Source organism: Gouania willdenowi, chromosome 21 (genome assembly GCF_900634775.1).
Source record: "Gouania willdenowi chromosome 21, fGouWil2.1, whole genome shotgun sequence".
Lineage (NCBI taxonomy): Eukaryota > Metazoa > Chordata > Actinopteri > Blenniiformes > Gobiesocidae > Gouania > Gouania willdenowi.
Window position 1 is genome coordinate 18,817,575 of NC_041064.1, and position 10,257 is coordinate 18,827,831.

The window sequence follows — 10,257 nt, forward strand, 5'->3', positions numbered from 1 at the left end:
GCTGCTGACACAGGGGAAAATGAAGACGCAAGAGGATCTGAAAAGATAAAGAAATTGAGGAGTTTTATTACTAAATGGATGTCGGGTCGTGAGTGGCTGGTATCCGACCATTTGGTCACCTTTAAAATGTGCACTATACAGTTTGTGGGGAGTGGGATTTGTTTACATTTGAACAGCATGCATGTTAGTACAACATTTTTTTTTCTCTACAGTACATGTAATTCTTAGTACTGATTACTTTTATTCATAACTTCAGTGTTCCAGTATCCAATTTTCATCTGAGTTAACTTCGTTCCTTGAGTTATGAGAATATACTTACAAAAAGTTCTCCCAAAGTTCCATATTGCACCTTTTAGGCATTGTTTTAACACTGTTTTTGAATTAAATGTTTATATTTTTACCATTTTAATGTATTTAAGCAATCAACTAAAATTAAAACATGAGAAAAAAAACAAAAACAAAACATGAACACTTAAATCTATTCTTTACTCATGATGTCGTTTATTTTTGCTAGAAAAAAAAATTGGCTGGTTGAAAATCTGGTTGACTGGTAACTTTAAGAATCTACTAGCCATGCTGGCTGGTGATCTAAAAAGTTCATTTAAAGCCCTGGTTACAGTTTATACACACTGACAGGCAGTCCAACACAATCCCTTCTGCAGCCAATTGAGGAACTGTAAATAACATTTTGTAGACTGTGTAAACCAAACGGAGAACATGCAAACGTCCCACAGAGAAACTACACTTCAGCGTTTATTTATAAAAGCATTTTCCAACCATTAAGTATGAAAAGAATTTAAAAATATTCACACATTTCTATCAAAAAATAATAAAAACTAGTGATATAGAGTCATAATGTTTAATGACTTATTTTTAGCTATTTATTGTTTTTTTTTATTTATAGTGGCTGTACAAATATAGGCACACAAATGTGTCTATACAAAGTTGTTGTTTTTTTTAGTTCATTGTTGAGTGTTGTTATGGCACAGAGTTAAAAACTGGAATTTGGAAATCGTGTCTGTTTTGATGGAGATGATTCTCGCCCCTCTCCATCCAGCTTAGGGTCAGGTCCCAGTTTACTCATAGGGCACAACTCAGAACCACAGTCTATCCTTCTCCTAAAATTAAACTCGAGATATGAAACCTGTATCAGTCATGAAATATGCTCTATTTGTGGCCTGAAAACCCATAAAAAAGGAGTATAGCGGCAGCCCTCTGTCACCTTTCAGCACAGAGCATACCTCCAGGGTACGGCTCTGGTTTGTTTGAAGATCAAAGGAGTTGAGGTAAAACAGCATGTTTACAGGTGTGAGGAAATTGAATGTTTCCTTGCTCTGTGTGCTCTAAGCAGAGGAGGAAGTGTGTGTGTGTGTGTGTGTGTGTGTGTGTGTGTGTGTGTGTGTGTGTGTGTGTGTGTGTGTGTGTGTGTGTGTGTGTGTGTGTGTGTGTGTGTGTGTGTGTGTGTGTGTGTGTGTGTGTGTGTGTGTGTGCGTGTGAAGATGACATCACAAACTTTCACGATTGGAACTGTTACATGTTATGTGAGAAGTAAAATGTAAATAAATGAATAAATAATCAGGTGTCTGTATTGCTATTAGTTTTACAGATAATGGATTGTATATCTATTGGAAGATATTGGCATTGACAGAATGAATAAGATCTATGAAAACCTAGTAAAATAATACAAGGAGAATAATATATGTTGTCAAAGTGGTGCAAATTGTGCACTTTTCACATACAGGGAAGGATGAAGGGGACGATGAGCACATGCATATCCAGTCGTTTACTCCTCACCTCTGGAACACACACACATTTCAAGCTTTTCGCCATGATATACTTTCATTTCAGGGGCTATTTTGTGCGTGTTTCTGGTGTTTGTGTCCAATGGGAGGTGCCCCATGCCCTTCCTCTAAGAGCTGTGTGTGTGTGTGTGTGCGTGTGTGTGTGCGTGTGTGTGTGAGAGAGAGAGAGAGAGAGAGAAAGAGAGAGAAACGGCGGTCACTGATAAAAATAATAATAATAATAACAATAACAATAACAATAACAATAACAATAATAATAATAATAATAATAATAATAATAATAATAATAATAATTGGGTTTGATTAATTTAAAAAAAAATTAAAAAGAGCGTGACTCAAGCATGTTCAATGTAAACAAGAGGAAATAAACAACTTTATAAGCACTTTGACACATACTTACAAACGGTTTTTTTTTTTTTTTTTTTTTTTTGTTTTTTTTTTCAAATATTAGTTTGAAATATGTCGATATGTGGACAAACGGATAAAGAATTATATACATATATAATATAAAGTTATATACAAAAACTCTAATTTATTCCAAAATGCCATTTATTTTCACATCTGATTTGTGTAAACTCTCGTGCCTGTAAAATGTATTTATTGATTTTATTTTGTTGCATGGATTAAACACTGATCGTGTGTGTGTGTGTGTGTGTGTGTGTGTGTGTGTGTGTGTGTGTGTGTGTGTGTGTGTGTGTGTGTGTGTGTGTGTGTGTGTGTGTGTGTGTGTGTGTGTGTGTGTGTGTTTTCTTCTATCCTTTGATTGTAATCTGTATCTAAATGTTCTCCGGGAAATAAAGACGCCCACTGTTTGAAGTGGCACTTGTGTGACTATAAATACCAACAGCCTGCGAGCGGACACAGTCAGTTTTATTAGAGCAGTCAGAAATTCAATCAAAGGATATGGCGTTTGTTTTACAAGTTTTCTCTCAAAACACGAACACCGACACTAAACCCTTATAGGCCTATAGCCTGTCGTTTCCCTATGAAAGCACCATTTGGAAAGTATATCACATTGTTAAATAAGATATACTATTAAATGTTACCTATACAGCAGTAATACTTATATTTTTTTTTTCTAAAGGGCTTTCACATATTTTATTGATTGTAAAAAATAAAAAAATAAAAATAAAAAAGAAGTGGCCTTAAACGAGCCGCAGACGGACGGCTATATCACGCAAACTGATTTAAAAGTTTTGTAATATTATCAATAACTGGTAAAATACGTTTCTATAATAATAAATCATATGTTGTATAAGTAATTTAGCTTATTTATTTAAAGACTGCCTGCTACGCTTGAATGGAACCATGTTTGTCTTTTAATTATTTACTTATGTATTCCTAAACGGTGCTTTATTATTATCATTATCATTATCACCATTATTACAATGTTGTTTAGGCTTTTAAGAGTAAATCAGGCTTTTTAGATTTTTTAATCAAAAGCAAAAAATAAATTAATAAATAAATAAAGGAATTTAAAATGGGCGGAGCTCCATCTACAGGCTTCATGGGAAAAAAAATAAAAAATAGTGCATAAAATGTGAATCCTTATTATCAAAATATCTGCGCCTTATAAGAAAATGAGGACAAATGACTGTGATTTATTATTCTGCAGAGATAACTGAGGCCCAGTGATTTTATATAGCTTTAATTATTTCCACCCTTTAGAAATATAATGAGAAATACTGATGCAAAAACACATGCACAACAACAACAACATGAGTAAGCGTGACTGTGAAGGAAAGACAGAGGAGAGTGTGAGGGTGAGGGTGGAGGGTGGGGGTGTGTAAAGAAATAAAAATAAAATAAAAAAAAATCACCTAAAATGACAAATGATTGACATATGTGATGAGCCCATTAATGGACCTGAGATGTAATACCCTGTACCCGTTGACCCCACAGGAAACACACACACACGTAAATAAAGTAGCCTAAAAATAAGCTCTAAACTGTGTATCAAGTCATTTTGTTCAAGATTAAAATCACATTATAATAAATTCATCATTTTATATTGTGAAATATTTTTTAAACACAAGGTGCAAATGAATACAATAAATAATGTGCAAACAAAAGGCCCTTTATAAACGTAGAACAGTTGTCGGGTGTCTTTCTTTCTTTCTTTCTTAAAAGTACATTAAAGATTTCCACGCACTGCTTTGCATATATGACAATAAACTCCTCGACTCATTAAATAAGTGATCTATGTCACTGTCACTTCACAATCAGCACATCCAATAAGTCCACTTGCAGTTAAAACGGTTTCTCAGCTGTAGGTGAGTCTAACAGGTTCTACATGTGGTGGTTGTGTGTATGCCTGACCTTACAGTGCACACTGAGGAGGTAGAAATAGCCTCAGCCTCTGTGGATCGATATCAGCTCAGCACGAGCTGAACAGGAACCGACACGGACACACCGATTGGAGCTGACCTTTCCCACTCCCCATGGGTCATATACCTTCCACTGCCGAGCAGGTCACAGGGCCACTGAAGGGGCCATTAGAGGGGGACTTCAACTGCTACATCATCTGGATAAATTATAGTTTACATCAATCTCTGGGACTTCTATTGGTTTTCTGAACAAAATGTGTTGGGTCCAAATATACCTGAATTTCCAGCACTGTTTAATGCTCTGCCACCACCAATGACCACATGTTTCCTGGTGCAAAAAAAAAAGTACGAGCCAAACATTTGCTCAGTCTGCACTTAATCCTTGGATCAGTATCTACAATGCATCTTCATGATTAACTGTTTATGCAAGCTTTCAAAAACACACAACAACACCAGAAGCCTATTCTAACAACCAAACAGCAAAAAACAAAAAAACAAAACCAAGTGAAAGGTGTCTAAATTAAAAGCAGTAAAACAAGGGGATGTCTGCACTAAAAGGTTCCATCCAGAGCTCTGAGATGCTCTCCAAGACGTTAAGACTAAGCCGAGTCAAGTTCAAGTTCAGGGCTGTTTGTGCAGTAAGGTAGAGGAGGAGGGGCGGCGTTTACGGCATGTCTAAATAATCTCTCAGAGCCACTTGAGAAAATAAAGACAGATATATGAGCAGAGCAGCAGATAATAAACATGTTTTACCTTGCAAGAAAAGTGACCGTTGCATTAAACTAAATGTAAAAACAAAAGGTATATTGCTTATATGAAGTTATCGCTCAACTAAAAACCATTTGCCTACATTTGTCATGTATTTTAGTCTCGCCATAAAACACCATAACACTTTTATATCATGAAGAACACTAGAATCGAGCAAAGACTTCATTCAGGAGCCGAAACAGACAAAATGAATCTGATATCCTCAATAATAATAATAATTAAAAAAAAAAAAAACTCAAAAAAGATCAAATCCAAACCCAGCTTGCAAAAAACACAAAAGACGAAAAAGCGAAGCACGTGTAAGCACTTGAAACACCTTTTATTATATTTGTATGCAGTAATTTTTTTTTTTATCACAATAAGGAAGAAAAACCTCTTAAAACTTTAAACAAGAGCACATAACAAAACAACTGCCCATATTTAGCTCGTAATTGTACATATTTATAGTAAAAGAAACATTCTTTATAAATACTGTTTCATCTGTAGCAAGTAAATACCATAATTTAATTACAAATGGATAAATATGGCAGTTGGATATTTACAAAAATAAAGGGACGGTGGGTACAGAAAAATGGAACTGCACAACGTTTATTGTCCTCACAATCTTCCAGATAGCATTTCACAATTCAAACTTGCAAAGCACAAAACATCACAAGTGAAGCCCAGCAAATTAAAATTTACATTCACAAGCATAATAATAATAATAATTATAATAATAATAATAATGTGGTCTGTTTGAGTTGTACGTTAACTTTGGCACTCTTTCCAGTTTATAGATGTTTAGTATAGTACAATCAATTTGCCTTAAGATCACAATATTCAACAGTATTGTACAATTTTATTGTAATATGTGCACTAAAAGTCCAGTTAGAGAAATAGCTACCATTGAAAGGACATCTATACACCAAAAAACTGACAAACTACAACCAATGGGAATGTGGGCTTCTTTTTTTTTTTTTTAAGATTATTTACAGTATGAAATACACCTCAAATATTATACACGTGGTCTTCTTTAATTCTCAGGCGATTCCAAAGAAATTTAAAATATAAAATAAAATATTTTGTGTCCCATGCAGTCAGTCTCCTGCTGAATGGCATCAGTGCAGTGAAACGAGGAGTGTGTGTTCATTTCTACTCGGTTCCTCTACTACACATACCACTCACTGAAATTGGAGGAGAGGCCGCTGTGACTGCTGCTGTTGTGCACAGCCGATGCTGGCGACATGGTGGTGTTGCTTTGGGTCTCAGTGATGGGAGACACCAGACCTGGTGGGGTGGAGGACTCGTAGCCAGAACTGGCTGCTGGTGACGAGTCTGATGGAGGCGAGGAGGATTCGTGAACCTGGTGGAAATAAAAGATAATAAAAAAAAATTAAAAAATAAATACATCATTTTAAGTCGTTTTTGTTATTGGGAAAAAAAAAGAAAGAAAAAAAAACATACACAAATTAAAATTACAATAACCTTTTTTTTTTCTACTACTACTACATTTTTTTTTTTTTTTACCTTCATGTGTTTTCGTAGTGAGCTGGGATGCGTGTAGGACTTGTCGCACATTTTACACAGATACGGTTTATCCGACGTGTGGACGTGCATGTGTTTCTTTCGATCGCTGCTGTTCGCGAACCTTCTGTCGCAGCCTTCATATTCACACTGGAACGGTTTTTCACCTGCAGGAATTAGGAAAATAAAAAAAAAAAAAAAAAGGCAATGAATGAGTGTTTCCATGCATGCGCAGACAAGTAATATTCACTTTTAACACTTTTAAGTGAGGCTTTCAAAAGACACGTATCATGCATATTCAGAGTTTTACAGTTCTCGTTGCATTGGGGGGGGGGGGGGGGGGGGGGGGGGTGATGTCCCTCTGAATAATGCGCACTGGGAATCGGAGGGGGGTGGGAAAACTAAAGGCGACAAGGCCCGTCCTCAACAAGGCCTTACAAAAGGCAAAACCATTTGCTTAGAGACAATAACAATCTAATTAGCACCTGGCCAATTTCGTGGCACGCACTGTAATATATTTCCCAAGGCAAACAAACTGTAAGGCTGGTATTGGCCCCTATGTCTGGCACCCATGGGTGCAGGCTCAAACTAACGGGACACATGAGAATAAAGCAAATTCAACCTTTTTTACACTATTAATGGGACAACACGTATTAGCGTGCGTCTTTATGATTGACTAAAATATTGCAATTAATGTCATTTCAAATCACAACAATTCAATATAAACCACAAACTGTGTGAATCACAGCCTTGAATAAATAATGTTAATTATTTACTTTTAAGGATTTGTTGGAATAAAAAAAAAAAGAAGTAAATATGTCGAGACACTCTACAGGATGAGGTCCTAAATCTACTTTAGCATCCTAAAATACCCGTCACTAATTAGATCGTAATGTGTGTTTGTCTTGGCAGGACGCATGTTTCCAGCAATGAGATAAACACACAGACTGAGCAGCTCACACACTCTAAAAAGGATATTAAAAGGAGGGAATTACCTGTGTGCGTCCTTTTGTGGATCTTCAAGTTTTCCGAGCGTGCGAACACTTTCCCACAGCCGGGGAACGGGCACGGGAACGGCTTCTCTCCAGTGTGCACCCGAATGTGGTTCACCAGTTTGTACTTAGCCTTGAAAGGCTTGCTCTCCCGGGCGCAGTCCTCCCAGAAGCAGATGTGGTTGGTCTGCTCCGGTCCACCGACGTGCTCCACGGAGACGTGCGTCACCAGCTCGTGCATGGTGCTAAAAGTTTTGTTGCAGCACTTTTTGGGGTTACTCAGCTGCTCGGGGTCGATCCACTTGCAGATGAGCTCCTGTTTGATGCACTGTTGCCTCATGTAGCGGAAAAAGGCACCGGGGTGGTGGTGGGCTGCCATGTTCATCCCCATGTTCATATTCATGGAGCCGTACTGGTTGTGGAGCTGCGCGGCGGAGTACGGGTCTGTCCGAGGACTGGACACCTGGTGGTACTGGTCTGAGCGTCCAAAAACTTCCCCGGGTAGTCCGAGTCTCATCTGGCCGTTCAGGACGTTGGGGGATCCGTGGGAGCCGTGCTGGTCGTGGATGCCCGGGAACAGAATGTGGCCCTGGGCGTCTGTGTGGGAGTGATGAAGGGATCCCGTCGTGGGGCCAAAAATAGTGTGCTGGCCGCCGGCCGGAGAGGATTCACCAAAGCCACGGCTGCGAAAGAGAAAGTCCCTGGTGGAGTTGAAAGGAGAACCTGCATACGACGTGACATGAGCGGCGTGCGCCCCCAGAGCCGCAGCGGGGTAGCCGGGCGCCTGGCTGCTGAAGGCTGAGCTCTGTCCCGGGGAGAGGTCGTGGTTCAGCTTGAAAGCGCCCATGTGCGCAGAGTCTACGAAACTATTCTGCGCCAAACTCAAGTCTCTGTCCTGCATGTCGCTCGCTGAGTGATGCCTGGCGAATGAGCTCACTCCCAGTCCGGGGAACTGGTGACCAGCATCCAGCAGCATTATTTAAAAAATGTATTTTTCTTTTTTTTTTTTAAAAAAAAAAAAAAAAAACACGAGTAATAAGTTAAATCAAATAAATCAAATACTCAAATGCTGTTGCGAGTCAACTTCCAGGCTGGGAAACACCATATCAGCGCAACACAAACTGCTGCTTATCGACCACGGAATTTACTTCTCGTGCACTAAAAAGGCTGGAAAAATCCAGACGGATCGTGATGGAAGGGGGGTTCTCCTGCGTCCCCACTTCTATACGAACAGTTGGAGGAATAAGCTCGACTAGAAAAAGACAAAAAAAAAAAAAAAAAACTAATTATCTTACTAGGAATCTTCTGCGCGCAATAAGCAGCATCTCAAAAAAAAAAGAACGCGGCGCTCCTGGCCGAGCGTGTGTGAGTTAGTGCGGCTCGCCTGTGTTTACTGCGGAGGGTCCCAGGTTCTCCGTAGACTGGCTCTACCTCTACTCCCGCCCCCTTTAACTGGAGCCTCTTCATTCATTCCCTGTGGTCTGATTGGCCAATGCGCCTTATCAATCCCAGGTATCTGACCAATGGGAGGAGGCGCTCCCTCGACCTAATAGTGCAACGCCATTTTCCACTAATAATTACCGCCTACTTTTGGGAGCACGTTTGTAAAGAAGGGTGAGCAGGCGAAACGGATCGCGACCAGAGAAAGCTGAGGACGTGTTTGTTGTTTATTCTGCGTAAGTTGAGAACGTCACATTTGGATGTGACAACAGAACTCCTTTATAAAGCAATGAAATACATTATTTTAAATGGATATATGTTGAATTCTGTGTGTAAAATTGTGACAATAATCGTACATGTATGATCTATTTTTTCTTTGCTTTTTATTACAAAAAAATAAAATAAAAAATGTTGAAACGTGTTATGTCAGTGTTTTTAACTTGTATGTGTGTGTTATTCCTCCACAGCTGCAAAAACCATATTATGTGACTCCACATGGAGAACATAGTGGGTTGTAGTAGGGATCTTTTTTGTGTGTTTTTCTACTGGTTTTACAACCACAATTGGGCCCTTGGTGATCTTCCAGATTTCACTCATTTTGTGTTTTTGGTTTCTTGGGTTCTTGTCGGTGGTTCTCACATTCACCACACTATAATTAAAAGACATGTTAAGGTGCTGAAGTGTGCGAAGTTCCCAGTTAACCCTCAGCGACCTGTACAAGGCTCAAGCTTCCCCAAATTGTTAAAATATACATAATATGGAGTTAACTTACACCTTTCTTGGAAGTAATTGTGATTTCTTATCATAAAATGTTGTAATACACCTCCTTTTCCCCCCCTTCTCCTGCTTATAATAATCTCTAAATACTCCCATGTCTGGATAAATATTTAATTCTCAACAGATGGAAATGAAACAACATTTCCCCCACCTATTCTAACCGCTAAATGAGCTCATACGTTTACAAATGGAAGATTTACTCACTTTTTCACCAGAATCCGTCGCCATATCCCCTCGCTCCGCTTTGCCGTACATTTTGACGTGTGCGCTGCAGCTTCTCCGTCTCTGCCTATGTGACCACAACCCGTTAAAATCGATAAAAAAACCCCCAGCAAAATAAAGAAAAAAAAAAAAAAGAAGAAGAAGAAGAAAAAAAAACTAACCTACTTTTCTATGGTGAAAATCGTCTGTCTCCCAGCTCGGAGTGGGACAGACTGTGCGTTTTTGTGCCATTCTTCCCAACACCCCAGGACACACAGGAGCTGATCCAAGTTCAAAGTCACATTTGCCGACCTCCTATATAAGAAGTTCTTTATTTCTCTGGGAAACCTTAAAACCTTCCCCACGTTGTGTGGGGAAAAAAGGTGAAAATTTTAAAGAAAAATCAATCAGAGGCACAAGGCTGTGAGATTTTTCTTCTGTTAGAGG

General features: G+C 38.8%; 1 protein-coding gene across 1 annotated transcript; it reads right to left on the reverse strand.

The window, feature by feature from the left end:
• Positions 1 to 5,605: 5,605 nt before the first annotated feature.
• zic2a (zic family member 2 (odd-paired homolog, Drosophila), a) lies at positions 5,606 to 8,393 on the reverse strand. The gene is made up of 3 exons (XM_028435644.1): positions 7,396 to 8,393; positions 6,404 to 6,567; positions 5,606 to 6,239 (listed from the first exon to the last, which is right to left on the reverse strand). Exons 1-3 carry the CDS (start codon positions 8,366 to 8,368, stop codon positions 6,045 to 6,047), a joined length of 1,332 nt encoding a protein of 443 aa, XP_028291445.1. The 5' UTR covers positions 8,369 to 8,393; the 3' UTR covers positions 5,606 to 6,044.
• Positions 8,394 to 10,257: the final 1,864 nt, after the last annotated feature.